Genomic DNA, 18,274 nt, shown 5'->3' with positions numbered 1-18,274 from the left:
ACCGATATATGTTTGAATGAAGTTTTTTTCAGTGGGTGGAGTTGCTCTTGTATTGCTTTGATGTATTTTTATATAATTTGGTAGAACCGAGAGTGATTGCATTGTTGATTAGGTGATCAGAAACGTACAAAGGAAGTTAAAAGATAACAATATACATAACGATCGTGCAATAAAATAGATAATGGAATTTTCACTAATGTCAAAAATAAAAGAATACCAAAATAATCTTTATATACCACTTAAAATCTAACCTTAATCTCTAGTATCTATTTATAGAGATAGTTACTTGATTACAAAGGAAACTTATATAACAAGAAATTTACTGTAACTATTGGAACAAGGTATGGGAGTAAGAGCCCCAAAATGCTATGTAACGAAAAGGAAACTTATATAGCAAGATATTTACTCTAACTATTAGAACAAGGTAGGGGAGTAAGAGCCCAAGATGCTATGTGTAACGGAAAGGACTCTTATATAGCAAGAAATTTACTCTAACTATTGGAACAAGGTGTTGCGGAAGACGGCTATCGGATAGAGTAAAATCGTAACTAATAATTTGAGAAAATAAAAAATGAAGATAAAAGAGACACAAAATTTACGTGGAAAACCCCTAAATAATATAGGGTAAAAACCACGGGCAACGGTAGAAGAATTTCACTATGAGAAAAATAGGAATTACAACCTCTCTCGATCTACCAATGAGAAAACAATGATAATTCTCTCTTGATAAAAAGGAGAAAACAACTCTCAAGAAACTCTCTAAATTCTCTATAGTATTGGAAGAAAGCTAGAATGCTTTGGGATGGTTTTGAAGCTAAATGGGTTGGGGTATTTATAGTTGAAACTTAAGGACTAATCTTATAAATATCCTAAAATTAAAGTGACTAAATTGGGTATTTTACCCTTGCTAATTTTCAACAATTTCATGCTTCAAATTCAAAGCAGTCGGCTGCCAACTTTGATTAATTTAGCAGCCCCCTTCACGTATATAGCCGCCCAACTTGTTTAACTTTCAACAATCTCCCACTTGAAGATTTGATTGAAACAATCATATCTTCACACCATTCTTTCTACCTTGTACCTTCATGTTGCTTACGTCTCTGACAGGACACAAGAGGATCGACACCAGGTAAATTTATCTGCATTGATTGCCTTCGTCATGAAATCTGCTATATTGTCTTTGGTATGGATCTTCTGCATATCTACCATCCCTTCTTCCACCTTTTCACGAATGAAATGGTATTGAACTCGTATGTGCTTTGTCCTTGAATGAAATGCTGGATTCCTTGCTAGATGCAATGCGCTTTGACTGTCACAAAACAGAGAGACATACTCTTGATTGTACCCAAGCTCCTCCAATAGCATCTTCAACCAAATTACTTCTTTACTGGCTTGTGTAGCTGCTACATATTCTGCCTCTGTTGTGGATGTAGCCATAACTACTGCAATTTTGAAACCCAGCTTACAGCTTCACTAGCAACTTTGAACACATATCCTGTAGTAGATTTGCTTTTATCCAAATCCCTTGCATAGTTAGAATCTACATACCCATTGATTAGTAAATTTGATCATCCGTAACATAATGCAACATTTGAGGCCCCTCTGATGTATCTCAGGATCCTCTTTACTGTATTCCAATGCTCTTTGCCTGGATTCTCCATGTACCGACTAACCACTCCCACTGCTTGTGCAATGTCTGGTCTTGTGCATATCATAACGAACATTAAACTTCCCACTGCTGATGCATACGGTACTCGAGACATCTCCATCATCTCTTCTTCACTGCTAGGACTCATACTGGAGGATAATTTGAAGTTAATAGGAAGAGGGGTAGAAATTGGCTTACAATCTTGCATGCTGAATCGTGACAAGATCTTCTTCAAATAATTCTTTTGTGAAAGCCAAATCTTCCTATTACTTCTATCTCGGTGAATTTGCATCCCTAGAATCTTGTTTACTGATCCCAAGTCCTTCATTTCAAATTCCCTAGCCAGATGTGCCTTCAATTCTTCAATATGATATTTGTTGGGTCCTGCAACCAACATGTCATCCACATACAACAGCAATATAACAAAATCGTTATCACCAGACCTCTTGAAATAAGCACAAGGATCTACATTAAGTCTGTTGTATCCAAGGCACATAATGAAATAATCAAATCTCTTATACCAATACCTCAGCGCCTGCTTTAGACCGTACTGAGATTTGTTCAATCTGCAAACCAAGTTCTTCTTTTCTTTTTCTTCAAAACCTTCAGGATGGAGCATATAAATTTCTTCTTCAAGATTTCCATGAAGAAAAGCTGTTTTAACATCTAGCTGCTCTAGATGTAAGTCCAATGTAGAACACATTGCCAAAACTACTCGAACTGTTGTTAGCCGAACCACAGGAGAAAATATTTAATTGAAATCAATACCTTCTTTTTGAGCATATCCTTTGACCACCAGTTTTGCACGATACCTCTCAACTTGATCGTCACCATTTCGCTTGATTTTGAAGACCCATTTGTTACCAATTGGCTTCCATTCCTTGTGTAGTGGAACAAGGTCCCATGTATTATTTTTATGAAGGGCTTCAATTTCTTATTGCATCGTCATCATCCACAGTGAAGCATCTGAGTTGTTTATTGCCTCCTGGTATGTTGATGGCTCACCGTCCTTTGTTAAAAGACAATATGCAATATTACCTTCTATAACATAATCTGAGTGCCAATTGGGACGTCTTCTCACACGATCTGATTGACGAGTTGTTGGAGCTTCAGAACTCTCTGGTTCTTTTTCATCATGTGCTGGTTCTGCTTCAGAAGAATCTCCTTGTTCACACTCTTTTTCCACATGTATCTGAGTAGTCTCTGAATTTTCAGCGCTATCATCATCTTCTTTTCTTTGTAGTTTATCTTCTACAAAGATAACATCTCTACTGATGATCACTTTGCGGGCAGTGGGATCCCACAAGCGATACCCATTTACTCCATCAGCATACCCCAAGAATTTGCATTTCCTGGATTTTGGATCCAACTTTGAAATTTCTTGGGTGTTGTACATCAAGTACACTATACTTCCAAATACATGGAGGTTTGAATAATCAGGTGGTTTTCCAGTCTTCATCTCCACTGGTGTCTTCAGCTCTATTGCAGTGATGGAGCTCGATTCACCAAATAACAGACAGTATTGACTGCTTCTGCCCAGAATGATTTTTCTAGGCCTGCATCCCTCAACATTGCTCTTGTTCTTTCTAACAAGGTTCTGTTCATCCGCTCTGCCACTCCATTTTGTTGAGGAGTGTTCGCCATTGTGAACTGTCTTTTGATGCCTTATTTCCTGCAAAAGTCATCAAATTCTTCTCTTGCGTATTCTCCTCTATTATTTGTTCTGAAACACTTGATCTTATTTCCAGAATCAAGTTCCACCCGCGCTTTGAAGTTTTTGAAAGTTGAAAACACGTCTGACTTCTTCTTAATAGGGTGCACCCAACATCTCCTGGAGTAGTCATCAATAAATGAGACAAAGTATTTTGCTCCACCTAGGGATGTTACTGGTGCATGCCATACGTCAGAGTGAACCAATTCTAGAACACTTTTCCTCTAGAATTTGATGTGTTGAATTTCAACCGGTGCTGCTTACTTGTTATGCAATGCTCACACAAAGTAAGTGATACCTTTATTAAGCCTGGAAGTAGCTTTTTCTCCACAAGGACTTTCATTCCTTGTTCTGACATGTGTCCAAGTTTCTTATGCCATAGCATTGCAGAATCTGAACTATATGAGGCAACATAGGCTTCTGCTTCTAGCAATGTCTCTCCCTTCAGCATGTACAAGTTTGCAGCTATCTTTTCACCTTTTCACCACAAGCGCTCCACAAAACACCTTCATAATTCTTTCCGTGTTTCAATCTTGCTAGCATTATTATCCAACAATCCGTAGGATAATAAATTTTTCTTCAGACCTTTCAAGTCGCACATCTGAACAACTTTAATTGTTCCATCATACATCTTCAATTTGATGGTTACCACGCCAACGATCTCTAAGGCATGATCATTGCAACTATATACAGATCCTCCTGAGATAGGTTCATAATGATGAAACCATTCTCTTCTTGAGGTCATGTGATATGTTGCTCCCGAATCAATGAGCCATATATCTGCAAATCGTTTTCTTCCTTCCCTGGTGGTTGACGCTTCACATCATAGAGCATCTCCATCATCTGAAGTGTTTATGGTATTGCCTTGTGGATTGGATTTTTTATTTAGACTCCAACAATCCTTCTTCAAGTGACCCTTCTTTCCACAGTTGTAACACTTTAAATTCTTCTTGCTTCTCGACTTCGATCTACCATGTTTGTGACTGCTGCTTTGGCCACGTTCTGTTGATCTCCCTCTCATCGTTGTCAACGTTTCTGCTTGTTGCAGATTTACTTGTCTGTCTTCCTTGTTCTTGCGCCGATTTTCTTCTTGTAGAACAGCAGCTGCAACGTCATCAAAGACTAGACTGGTGACATTACAGTTTGTCAAGTTGATGATGAGTTGATCATACGAATCCGGTAGACTTTGAAGTAGAAGTTCAACACGTTCTTGTTCTCCTATTTTACAACTTAAGGATGTAAGCTGAGAAAATAAAGTGTTCAGTGTATTTAAGTGCTCCGTCACTGAAGTAGATTCTGTCATACGGAGAGTGTACAATTTTCTCTTAAAGAAAATTTTATTGTGCAGCGATGTGGCCTCGTACAGTTTGGTGAGATGATCCATATCTCCTTAGCTGTCTTCTTCTCCTCGATACTTGACAATACTTCATCTGCTAATGCTAGATGAAAGTTTGCCATAGCATTTCCGTCCATTTCGATCCATTTGTTGTCGTCTGTGAAATCGATTGGCCTTTCGCTGATAGCTGCTAGACAACCGTCTTTCTTTAGGATGACCTTCATCTTCAAATTCCACAATGAGAAATTTCTCCCATTGAACTTTTCAATATCAAATTTCGTTGCAATTGCTTCGTTTACGGATAGCTCCCACTATTTCACTATCGTGAATAGTTCTCTGGAACCTTCAAAGAATGGGTAATAACTTCTTACTTTCTTATGTTGGAGGATCCACCTTTTGGTGGCAACCACAAAGACAATAAGCAGATATTACACACTCTAATCTGGCTCGGATACCAATTGTTGCGGAAGAAGGCTATCAGATAGAATAAAATCGCAACTAATAATTTGAGAAAATAAAAATGAAGATAAAAGAGACACAAAATTTACGTGGAAAACCCCTAAATAATAAAGGGTAAAAACCACGGGCAACGGTAGAAGAATTTCACTATGAGAAAAATAGGAATTACAACCTCTCTCGATCTACCAAGGAGAAAACAATGATAATTCTCTCTTGATAAAAAGGAGAAAACAACTCTCAAGAAACTCTCTAAATTCTATCTAGTATTGGAAGAAAGCTAGAATGCTTTGGGATGGTTTTGAAGCTAAATGGGTTGAGGTATTTATAGTTGAAACTTAAGGACTAATCTTGTAAATACCCTAAAATTAAAGTGACTAAATTGGGTATTTTACCCTTGCTAATTTTCAACAATTTCATGCTTCAAATTCAAAGCAGTCGGCTGCCAACTTTGATTAATTTAACAGCCCCCTTCACGTGTATAGCCGCCCAACTTATTTAACTTTCAACACAAGGTAGGGGAGTAAGAGCCCCAAGATGCTATGTGTAACGGAAAGGAAACTTATATAGCTAGAAATTTACTCTAACTATTGGAACAAGGTAGGGGAGTAGAACCCCAAAATGCTATGTGTAACGGTACATGTAAAGGACACTTACATACAGGAAAAGCAAAAACTTGCAAACCTTAGTTTTGGCTGTGGTAAAAGGAGTAGTGCATTTTGTAAGTTGTTCATAATGGAAAGATTGTTGATGGATTTGGTTTCGTCAGCTGTTAACAATTTTTTATTTGGATGAAAAAATTATAGTTGATAAAAATTCAATCGCGGGTCAAGATTGATATGCGTGAGGAAAGAGAATGGAATTGAAAGAAGACGAACAATATAGGTGAGAGAATAGGAAAAGAGAAAGAAAATCACCTTTTAAACTTTTTTCGTGATATAAATAGTTTAATTATAGGATAATTGGTGTCAAACCTATAACGGTGATAGTTATATGTAGGTTGATTTAAACAAGATAATTACAATTCTTGAAGCAGATTTGATTTTGGTAAATTGTATAAAACTATTATAGGTTTAATTGTAAGACTGTAGTCATTTTGGGAGTATGAAACTTTGAATGAATTATGGACGAATATATTATTTCTAGAAGATATCTTTAGAGGTATGATACTTGTCCTTCTTTAATCGAGAGAATGTCAGAAATAATTTGATCTGAGACTCAACTTATATAATTTTTTTTCTTAATAACTTAATTAACTAGATTTTTCAGTATAAATATTTAATTAAATATAAAAAAATAAAAAACTAAATTTTTTTTAAAGAAATTTAAATAAAATTTACACCCCTCATATATATATATATAAAAGGTTACACTTAGCGTAAAACTTTCAGTTTTATGCAATTTTAGGATCAATGAGAGAAATCAAAGGTTGAAATTAACTTCTTATTTTTTTAAGTAAATATCTCTACATTTCTTACAGTTAATATCAGTCTTTGATTTTTCATCATCTAACGATCCTAAAAAAGGGTAAAATTAAATTTTTTTTCACAAAATAATTAGATCATGCCCTATATATATATATATGTATATATATTATATATATATATGTATATATGTATATATATATATATATATATATATATATATATATATATATATATATATATGTATATATGTATATATGTATATATGTATGTATTTAGTAAAAGAACGAGTGTGAAAAGAAACAATGGAGATTAAGGTAACAACGAAGTACTCGTGGCGTGTCTCTGGCTGACGATTATTTCTTAACAGAGCGCTTGGGAGATTTTGATTTCAAAGTTCAAACCCAGCAAAATTGTCGACTTTAACTATCCCGCCGGTTCCTACCTCCCCCAGAGACGATGCTTTTCAGCTTTACCGTGCTTTTAAAGGTACCCTTTCTTTTTCCTTTGCTTTTCTTCCTGGGTTTTCTCTCCGCTTTGATTCATGATTATGGATGTTTTCTACTACATTTTGTATTTCGAAAGATAACCTTGTCTTGATTAAGTCTTATAGAGTTTCCTTTTGATTGCTTAAATTTCTATGGGCTGTCTTTGGAATTTGTAGAGAACGAGTTCGAGTTGTCAATTTGCTAAGAAAAATTTCTTGTCTAAACTGTAATACCTTATTCTATTAAAAAGGATTCCAAATTTTGACCATTTTATTTGTGGAAAGCATCAGTTGTGACTATAGAATTCAAGATTTTACATTAAAATGTACATAAAAACGACCGACTTTATGAAGAAAAGGTGAAAAGAATATTTATTTTTCATATTTCCCCCTGTTTTACTTTTCCTTCTAGGGCTGGGATGCGATACTGAGGCAGTGATCGATATTATTGCTCACCGATATGCGACTCAGCGTTCTTTAATTCAACATGAGTATAGAACAATGTATTCTGAAGACCTTTCAAACGATTGATTCCGGAGCTTCATGGAAAACTAGAGGTACCGGTCTTTGTAACTTTTTTCTCTATTCACATGGTTTTGTAAATTTTTGAATCATTCATCACAAACATAATGAAAACCTGTATATTGCCTATATGAATTGTAAGAAATGGTATGTGTGTATCAATGTATGTGAATGTACTGATTTTCACTTGTCTTTAATTTTTCAGGCGGCTGTCTTGATATGGATGCATGATCCGGCAGGACGTGATGCAATAGCATAAGGCAGGCACTTATGCCAGATGTAACAAATCTTGATGCTGATACGGAAGTTATATGTTCTCGCACACCATCCCAGATTCAAATAATTAAACAAAATTACTAGTCGAATTTGGGGTTTTGCTTGAGCAAGATATCGAAAGACGTACCTTCGGTGATCATAAAAAGGTACATTTCCCAGATAACGATTTTGGTATGCTGACCATCCCAGGGGCCCTATTTTGGTAATTCTAAAGTTGTTTACTCTTCTATTTTTCTCCCTCGAAAAAAGAAAAACATCTTTTTAATCTCTTGATTAGCGGATCATGTATTCATTCTCGAAAAAATAAAAGCTAAAAGTAAATTTGCAAGTCGTAAGTGAATCATAACTCGTATATACCTATTCCGTTTGTTTCCCCATCATCCATTTTTTACTGTGTCTGCCGTGGTGTTCCTAAGCTGATCTCCAAGTTTGGGCTGTGAAGCTCTACGTTTGACATCGTTGAGTTTTGTTGACCAAAGTTGCTTCCCTGCATCGTTTAAATGCATTATTTCACTTCAAATGTAAACGAAAGAAGAATTGTTCAGTCCTTCTCAACATGTTGCAGAAACAAGAAAGTATATGTATTAATTGCTAGGCCGAAAAAAGCAATGCAATGTTAACCCTAGATGGTCTATTTAGTGTTGCATGTGCATGCCTAAGCCGATAAACAAAATATTTTGATTAATCTGATACCAAAAATCAACAGCTTTTGTATGATCTCTTACGTTGAACTGTTTTTCGGGTTGAGATGATTGGCTAAACTTGTCTGGATTCCTCGAACTCGAACACCAAACTCCCCCACTGCGCCAAAATTCATAAACTTAAGCAAATATTTTCAATCAAACAATGAGTTGAGAGAAGTGCAAACCACAAAGTAACCTACGTTGTCAGGATTCAATCAAAACCAAAGCACAGTTTAACCATACATAATGGTAAAAATCAGTTAAATATCACAAGTTGTCCACCACCATGCATGTGAACTAACGTGGTTCCCAGGACCAGAACTCAGGTCAATTCATATATATATATGTGTGTGTGTGTGTGGCACTTGAAAAAGTAATTTGAGATGAGATCTATTGACATGCACATGTATAGAATACTTGTTTGAAATGTACAAGTAATGAGATTCATTAATGAAGAAAATAAACCCACGCCATGAATTAATGCAGATTGCAAGCACTCGGCTGTGCTGGACCATCAACAGAAACAAGAGGACACCATACTCGACTGTATAACTCCAACGGCCCTAAAGTCTGAACTCTCTCTTTCAAAAGTATTCATAGGTAAGAATTGACCTAATTGATAAAATTGTGTGTTGTCCGGTTTCGAGCAGTTGTGTCTACATTATATATATATATATATATTAACTAAGATTCTAAACATTTATCATTGTTGATAAATCGGGCAAAGTAAACGAAAGAACACAAGAATTTTAACGAGGTTCAACAATGTGCTTACGTCCTCGGTGCCTAGGCGGCGCTAGAAAATTTTTATTCAATGATAATAGGTTTAGGTTACATCTCTATTTATAATAGAAAACCCTGGTACATAATTACAAAATTAATCCTGTACCGTACCGCGGGGCACAGCCCCCGCACCCCCAACCTACATAATCGTAACCCCCTCTATATAAGACTTTCTTTGTAAGGACATTTGATGTTTGCTTCGCTCACTCCGCTCCATCCCCTGCCCTCTTTACCGGTATATTTATGAGCCATACCTTACAAATCTCCACCTTGGCGAATATCCTGCCCCTTAGGAAACATTCAATGTAGGTTGGGTTACCTTACTTCTTTAACAACTTGAAACATTCAACAAGTCCAAGCAATGCTTGAACTTGTCTGTTGTAACTGGCTTGGTGAACATATCAGCGGCATTCTCATCAGTGTGTACCTTCTGAAACAAAATCTCTCCAGATGCAACCAACTCTATGATCTTGTGAAAACGTACATCAATGTGCTTAGTTCTAACACGATATACCTGATTCTTAGCTAAGTGAATAACACTTTGATTATCGCAGAGCAGCTGAAGTCCACCTTACTGAACACCCAACTCCTTCACTAAACCAGTGAGCCATAAAGCTTCTTTTGTAGCTTTAGCCGCTGCCATGTACTCAGCTTCAGTTGTAGATAGTGCCACAACAGATTGAACAGTAGACTTCCAACAAATAGGTCCTCCACCAAGAGTAAAAACATACCCTGTCGTAGATCTTCTATTATCCAAGTCACATGCATAGTCAGAATCTACATATCCTACAACCAAAGGATTATCTCGTTGACTACCAAAAATAATTCCATGTCCCACAGTACCCTTTAAGTACCGAAAGATCCACTTGACTGCTTCCCAATGTTGCTTACCAGGTTTAGACATGTACTTACAAACTTGACTAACAGCATGAGCTAAATCAGGACGAGTACATACCATGCATACATCAAGCAACCAACAACATTAGAATACGGAACCTTTGCCATATCTTCAGCTTCCTTATCTGTCTTAGGGCACTGTTCTGATGAGAGCTTAAAGTGGTTCGCCAATGGAGTGCTAACTGGTTTTGCGCTGCTCATCGCAAACCTTTCTAGCATTTTTTTAACATAACCCCGTTGAGATAGCCACAGTTTCCTTGAGTCTCTGTCCCTGCAAATTTCCATTCCAAGAATTTTCTTTGCAGCACCTAAATCTTTCATATCAAATTGATGACTCAATAAAGTTTTCAAACAGATAACATCATCCATGTTCTTCGCAGCAATCAACATATCATCAACATACAGTAATAGAAAAATAAAAGAACCATCATCAAGGCTCTTAACATATACACAACAATCATACTCACATCGGTTGTAGCCAATCTTGATCATATAGGAGTCAAACCGTTTATACCACTGTCTCGGAGACTGTTTCAACCCGTACAAAGATTTCTTCAATCTGCAAACTAAATGCTCGTTTCCAGGTTGAGTGAAACCTTCAGGTTGCCGCATGTAGATATGCTCCTCTAAATCACCATGCAAAAAAGTAGTTTTAACATCCATCTACTCTAAATGCAAATCCCAACTGGCCACCAATGCAAGTACTACTCAGATTGAAGTGTGTCTGACCACAGGAGAAAAGATTTCATCATAATCAACTCATTTCTATTGTGAAAAACCCTTTGCTACCAAACGAGCTTTGAACTTCTCCCCCTCTTTTTCTGTTACTGCTGGTTTCTTCTTATACACCCATTTTCAACCAATCAGCTTTTTACCCTCAGGAAGGGGAACCAACTCCCATGTACGATTGTGATTCAAAGACTCCATCTCCTCAACCATGGCTGCCATCCACTTGTCGTTTTCCTGACTAGTAACAGCATCATGAAAAGTAACCGGATCATCATTGCTAACAATAAGTGCAAAAGAGACCAAGTCTTCAAAACCCAATCTACTCGGAGGCTTTATATTCGTCCGTCTCACCCTGTCTCTGGCGAGACTATAATCTTACAAATCATCCGTAGTGCAACCACCAGAAGTCGATTGAGACGTTTCTGGTTTCTCAACTGGAAACTGCTCGAAATCCACCACTGTCGTGTCTTTCTTCTGTTGCAACATGGATTGTTCATCAAAAACAACAACTCTACTGATCACAATTTTCTTCGCAACTGGATCCCAGAACTTGAATCCTATGACACCTTTCTTGTAACCCAGAAAAATGCACTCCTTCGATTTTGCATCAAGTTTGGATTTCTCATCAGCAGGTACATGCACATAAGCGGGACAACCAAAAATCCGTAAGTTATCAAAACTAACATCATGACCAGTCCATACCTCTTCTGTAACTTTCCCAACCAATGATGCCCTTGGCGATCTGTTGATAAGATAACACGCCATGTTAACAGCCTCGACCCAGAAGTGTTTGGGAAGCCCCGCATTCAACCGCAAACATCTGGCTCTTTCATTCAATGACCTGTTCATCCGTTCCGCAATACCATTATGTTGTGGTGTCTTGCGCACTGTAAAATGTCTCTTAATCCCGTGCTCCTTACAGAAGTGTAAGAACTGTGAATCTGTGTACTCCGTACCATTATCAGACCGCAAACAATTGATTTTTCGTCCTGTTTGGTTTTCTACCTCTCCTTTTCACAGCTTGAACTTCTCAAAAACTTCAGATTTCTATTTCAAAAAATACACCCAAACTTTCCGTGAAAAATCATCAATAAAAGTAACATAATACCTAGATCCACCCAAAGACGATGTCGTGGAAGGCCCCCATACATCAGAATGCACATAATCAAGAATCCCTTGAGTTGTGTGCTTCGCAGTCTTGAAACGGACTTTAGTTTGTTTACCAAGAACACAATACTTGCAAAAATCAAGCTTACAGCTTTTGACACCATGCAACAGATTTCTTTTGTGTAATTCTGTCATACCACGTTCACTAAGATGAGCAAGACGCATATGCCACAGTTTTGTAGTATCATCACAGGATTCAACAGAATGAACTCCACCTGCAACGATACTCCCTAACAATCTATAAATATTTCCTGCAGTCATCTTTCCTTTCATCACAATCAAAGCACCTTTAACAATCCGAATGATTTCCCTATCCTCATCGGCCTTAGGGATAAAACCATTCTTGTGCAAAGTGCCCAAAGAAATCAAATTCTTCTTCAAATCTGGATATGTCGAACACCACTCAACGTCCGAACAGAGCCATCATACATCTTAATTCTGACATCACCAATACCAACAATATTGCAACATCGATCATCACCCAAATAAACAGAACCAGAATTAACCGACCTGTATGTCGAAAACCATTCCCTATTTGGCGTGATGTGATAAAAACATCCAGAATCAAGAATCCACGCATCCGTCAATTGAGTCGTTGAAATAGAAAGCATATCACCCTCACTGCAATCAGAATTGTCATCCTCAACCACGTTCACAGACTTGGATAAAACATCACGCTTCTCATCAGTTTGGTTTTTCAACTTCGGACAGTCTCGCTTCATATGTCCCGCCTCCTTGCACTTGTAACAGTGAATTGTCTTCTTATCCCTAGATTTGGATCTGGAATTCCGCTTGCCAGACCCTGCCTTCTCTGGCTTCCGTCCACGGTCTCGATTACCCTTGACATATAAGCTATCGGCTTGAGAGTTTTCCCCTGCATTCTGCTTCCGCTGGTTGTGAGCCAACAAGGTGCAGTAATCTCCTCAACGTTGATAGTCTCTTTCCCATATGTAAGAGTAGTCACCATGTGTTCGTAAGAGGGAGGCAATGAACATAACAAAATCATCGCTCTGTCTTCATCCTCAATTTTTACATCAAGCCGAGCCAAATCAGAAACGATTTGATTGAAGACATTCACGTGTTGCGCCAAATCATGATCGTCCTGCATCTTCATCCCATACAGCCGCTGCTTTAGATACAGTTTTGTCGTTAAGGATTTGGACATAAACTGACTTTCCAACTTCCTCCAAATTTCGTCTGGAGATGATAGATGCATGACGTGATACATAACCTCGTCCGCCAAGCATAATCGTATGGTTCCTGCCACTCGTTGTTGCAATTCTTCCCAATCTTCCTCCTCCATCGACGCCGGCTTTGTAGGTCGCAAAGCCTTCAGGATCTTCTGCTGCGCCAACAGATCCTTCACCCTCGTTTGCCATAATCCGAAGTTACACATACCATCGAATTTCGCAACTTCGAATTTTTCTCCTGACATCTGATACCAATTGTTGATAAATCGGGCAAAGTAAACGAAAGAACACAAGAATTTTAACGAAGTTCGGCAATGTGCTTACGTCCTCGGTGCCTAGGCGGCGCTAGAAAATTTTTATTCAATAATAATAGGTTTAGGTTACATCTCTATTTATAATAGAAAACCCTGGTACATAATTACAAAATTAACCATGTACCGCTTTACCGGTATATTTATGAGCCATACCTTACAATCATTAATATATTTTAGGTCTTATTTGGTAATGGTACTGTTTAATTGTTTCACTAGGTTTTTGCAATGCATTTAGGTTGAAGGTACGTGTTATGTATTGACAACCTTTGTATTGTCCTTTATTGATCATTAAATTTCCGTATAATCTTTTTATAATAAATTTCTATAATATTTAATTTAAATTAATCAGTCAACATGCTGAACATTAATAATTAAACAAAAACGTAAGTGTTTACATAGAAGGGACTTGCATGTACACCAAGTACTATGCCTAATCCTACTTAATGAGAGTGGAGTTAGTAAACACCACAAACAAAATTATAAAATTCTAGCCTTATTTTATTATTAGAATTAATAATAATTAAGGTTAAAGGGAAAAAAAGGAATGAAGTTATATTTGAATCTATCAAGTGGCTTTAACAGTAAAAGGTAACGTTGTTCTCTTTAAAGATCATGGGTTTGAGTAGTTACGTTTGTAGGGTTTGTATACGTCGTTAATTAGTTAAGAAAGATATGAACATATACTACCTTACAATAGTCCCAAACTATTGAAAATAAAAGAAGGAATGAAGTCATATTTTTGCCAATTCCCTTAACCAATGAATTTGGAAGAAAGGAGATATGAGGTTTCATCTTCTTCCTTTCGCCTTTAGCATCTATTGACGAGTCCTCAAAATTATATTGTTTTAAGTCCTAATTATTAGTGAGTTTCAGATACAATTGGAATGTCATTGGGTCCATGAGTGTTTATGTATGAGTTTTATAAATTTTAGTCTTAGTGAGACGAAGATATGTTGTGATATTTGGACTTCGATCGGGCAAGACGAAGGGATGTTTTGTTGTGTATTGTATCGTTTTGATACTTGACGACGAGATGAAATCTGAATATTTGTAGGACCCTAATATACCACCTAACAAAGCCTAATGAAAATTGATAAATTAAAATATTTTATGCCAAGTAACTTGCCATATAAGATATGTCTGAATATCGGTCTTTGATAATTATGTAATTGGATTACTTTGTTGCTAGTTGTTAGATACTCATCAATATTTCATTTATAAACTTGTGTGATTTTATGTGTCTTGAGTCTCTTGACTATCTCACTGTGCTTTCAAGTTTACTCTGTTATTTTAATACCAACATTAAATTTAGGTGTAGATTTAGTTGTTTTTGAATTCCTAGAATAATAACATGTGATGTGTTGATCTTTTAGAGCAATTGGGTCCATTTATCCATTGGTTATGTATATATATAAGGCTTATTTTGACCCCATAATCATTTTCAAACGAAAAAACTGAAATTTTTAACTTTTACGATTAGGTTTAGAGTATTATCCAAATTTGTTTTTTTAACTATTTATTTAATATAAATTAATCTTTTACATAAAACTTGAGAGAAAATGTAATTTAATAACCACGGGAGATGAGAAAAAAAATAGTAGTGGTACATGTAAGTTGACTGAGCACCTAAGCTGGGGTAGCTGCGACTTTCACTGTTTCAGTGTAATTTCTGCACTCAAGACACTGCCATCTTTAATTTTCTTCTCACCCCAGCAACTCGTACTTAAGTTGGAGATGCCCAATTTAAAAGGAAAAAGAAGGCTTGTTTTAATGGTGGGAAAGATCATCTTTCATCGTTCGTTTTGAAGAAAGTAAGCATAAAAATATAAAAGGATTGATTAAAGGTTAATAAATCAAAAGCTATCCTGAACCCATCATTTAGTAGGATAAAACATTAGATTTTTTAAACAAAGTTAAGAGTTCAAAATTTAGTGTTTGAGAACGGAGCAAAATGGGTTTGGAGGATCGTCTTATGATAGATATTTATAAAATTCGATCCAAAATAATCAATGAATAAATCATATACAGATAGTTAAACTAAAAAAAGAAGAAGCAAAAACTGCCCTAAAGAATAGCTTTCTACCTTCTTTATTGATTATGTTGTCACATTTAAAAGGAAAAAGAAAAATAATAAACTAAGCGACAAATTAAAGAATTATTGTTATTCATTGAAGTTTTGAGTTCGAACACCACGAATGAAAGGATATGAGTATTTAATGATAAATAGTTAAAAATCTTTAAAAAATACTATTTCGTATCTACTCAGACTAATTAAAGAAAAAGAAAAAGGGAAAATTAAATATTGGGAACTTTTGATAATTTATATCAAATATAAAACTTTCTGATATGTCCTAATTAGCTAAATCTAGTCATGCATTATAAGACAAAAAAAACCTAGAGAAAAAAGTGAGAGTAAATTTGGCATATCTATATATATTTAAAGCAAAGAATCTGTAAAAAATAAATAAATGTAAAACTGGAGAGACTTACCTGGATGAGTTGTTACTCATTGAATTTCTGGAAACAGGCAAACAATCTTCTTCTGCACACCCATCTGTCACAAATCATTTTGTCTATTTACTATTTTAACAAAGAAATTAAGCCATTTACTAATTACATTTGTCAAATAAAACTAATTAACAGGATCAACATATTTTCCAAGTGCAAATAAGAATGCATGCTAGAAATATTTTAAGTTTTGATAAAAAAAAATAGATGCGAATTACCAGAGGAAATTGCAGGTTTGTCAGTGCTCTTAACAGTTCTATACATCTGCAGAAAAAAACAAAGAAAAAAAGATAATGAAAGGCAAGAGAGACAATGAAATATTTGATTGATTAACTAATATAGGGATAAAGTAACATCCCCCACTCAAAAGTATATAGTTCTGGGTTTTTATTGGATTGTTTAATAAACACGAGGTTGATGTTTGGTGAGCTCAGTAATTGCTTTATATTATTGAGAAATGATGCCACTTTTCTCTTTTAAAAGTTGAAGTTGCTGTATCACAAAAACACACTCTTTACTGTTCATTCATTCATTGCTCTCATCGGCTCTTGTGCCGGTTCCAATGGTTGATAAACATTTTCTTAGGGCAAAAACAAAGGGGTGAGGGTTTGAAGTTTTGGTTACCTGTAAATGGCTTTTAACATGGGCGAGGGTTAGATCTTTGACATCCATTAGCTCCAACACAGACTTGGGAGTTGCTCCTACCAAGTACATAAGCTCATCAAGTTAGTCCCCCAAAAGCTAAAAACTAAAACTTTACTTTTGATTTAGTTGAATTACTTTCATGGCCGCCAAGGAGCTCCACAGCATGAACAAAACGAGCATGGAGAGAGCTGGTCCAACGCATCCTGGGTGCCCTTGTGTTCCTTTTGCTCGGTAATTTAGGTATAAATCTCGAACTCCCCATTGACAAGCCATATTGGTTGTACTGTTGATGAAACTGTGGCCTTGCTCTCTCCAGTGAAACCCCATTAAACCTAGCTGCAGCTGCTGTACTTCCTATTCTATAAGCATCAGCCGAGTGCAAGGGGAACGAAATAGGGTTACTGTAAACCGGGATCCCCTTGATGGGGTTCAGTCCAGAAACATCAAGCAATGAAATCCCATGGTTTATATTACTTAGCTGACCCCATTTGGGAACATTTCTGTGCCATGTTTGATCTTCATAACTACTTGCACCAGCTGATAAGGAGAGCTGGGTATCTGCTTGGGAACTATGAGTATCGCCATCGTCTTTGAGCCAAATATCAAAGGAAGGAGCAGTGTTGGGGGGCTAATATGCAGTGAGAGATCAGGGATCCGATTCAAACATTGTTCACTGAGATCCCTTTTATTGTTCATTTTAAGGGTCTCAAATACTGTTCACTGAGATCCAAATAAACCAGGGAAAAAAAGAGAACTTGGGTTATTTTTTTTTGGCTTTCTGGTGTTGTTTAAGGAACAAACATCCAGAGAGAGAGAGATGTGTGAGGTGTTGCAATGATGAAAGAATAATTTTTATGTGTGAGAGAGAGGTAAAAGGATTGGGAATGAATAATGGGGAGGGATGAGACTGCGTTTATTTTGCTTGCTTCTAGTTCACCCTAGAAAGTATATATAGGAAAATGGCACTTCAACAAAGCCTCTGTCTCTTTCTCATCTCTCCTTTTTCTGGTCAATAACAGCATCTTGCTTAATCCCCCCCCATGGTAAAACTTCATTAACCATCAATGGATACCATGTGATGTCATATCTTATCTAGTGAAAATTGTAATTGTTTATAGGTGTTTCTAACAATTTTTAATGAGTTGTTACTGTATTACTCACATGTTTATACACTTGATAGATATCAAATATGAAAATAATATGTATTATTTTCTTAATTTTCTCGATAAAATGTGTGTACTATATATATATATATTAAAGTCACTTGTCCTCTATTTTTTCATATTTATTTGCCTGGCCGCTATTATGATATTCTTATTTTTCTTTACTTTCTTATATTACCTATTTTCTTTTCTTTTCTTTTTTAGTTTATAATAACTATGTCTTTATGACATATTTTTTTCTTTATCGGTCGTTTAGTTGTTTTCTTTTATTAGTTTTTTAAGGATTGGATTTCACGTCACCTCGACTGATCAAGATTACGCTTATTTGTTATCAT

General features: G+C 36.2%; 1 protein-coding gene across 1 annotated transcript; it reads right to left on the bottom strand.

Moving 5' to 3' along the window:
• Positions 1–8,248: 8,248 nt before the first annotated feature.
• LOC120204649 (transcription repressor KAN1-like) lies at positions 8,249–17,646 on the bottom strand. The gene is made up of 6 exons (XM_039204708.1): positions 16,912–17,646; positions 16,756–16,832; positions 16,350–16,395; positions 16,114–16,177; positions 8,586–8,661; positions 8,249–8,347 (listed from the first exon to the last, which is right to left on the bottom strand). Exons 1-6 carry the CDS (start codon positions 17,036–17,038, stop codon positions 8,249–8,251), a joined length of 489 nt encoding a protein of 162 aa, XP_039060639.1. The 5' UTR covers positions 17,039–17,646.
• Positions 17,647–18,274: the final 628 nt, after the last annotated feature.

Source organism: Hibiscus syriacus, unplaced genomic scaffold (assembly GCF_006381635.1).
Source record: "Hibiscus syriacus cultivar Baekdansim isolate YM2019G1 unplaced genomic scaffold, ASM638163v2 tig00011079_pilon, whole genome shotgun sequence".
NCBI lineage: Eukaryota > Viridiplantae > Streptophyta > Magnoliopsida > Malvales > Malvaceae > Hibiscus > Hibiscus syriacus.
This window is presented reverse-complemented; position numbering and strand designations above follow the sequence as displayed.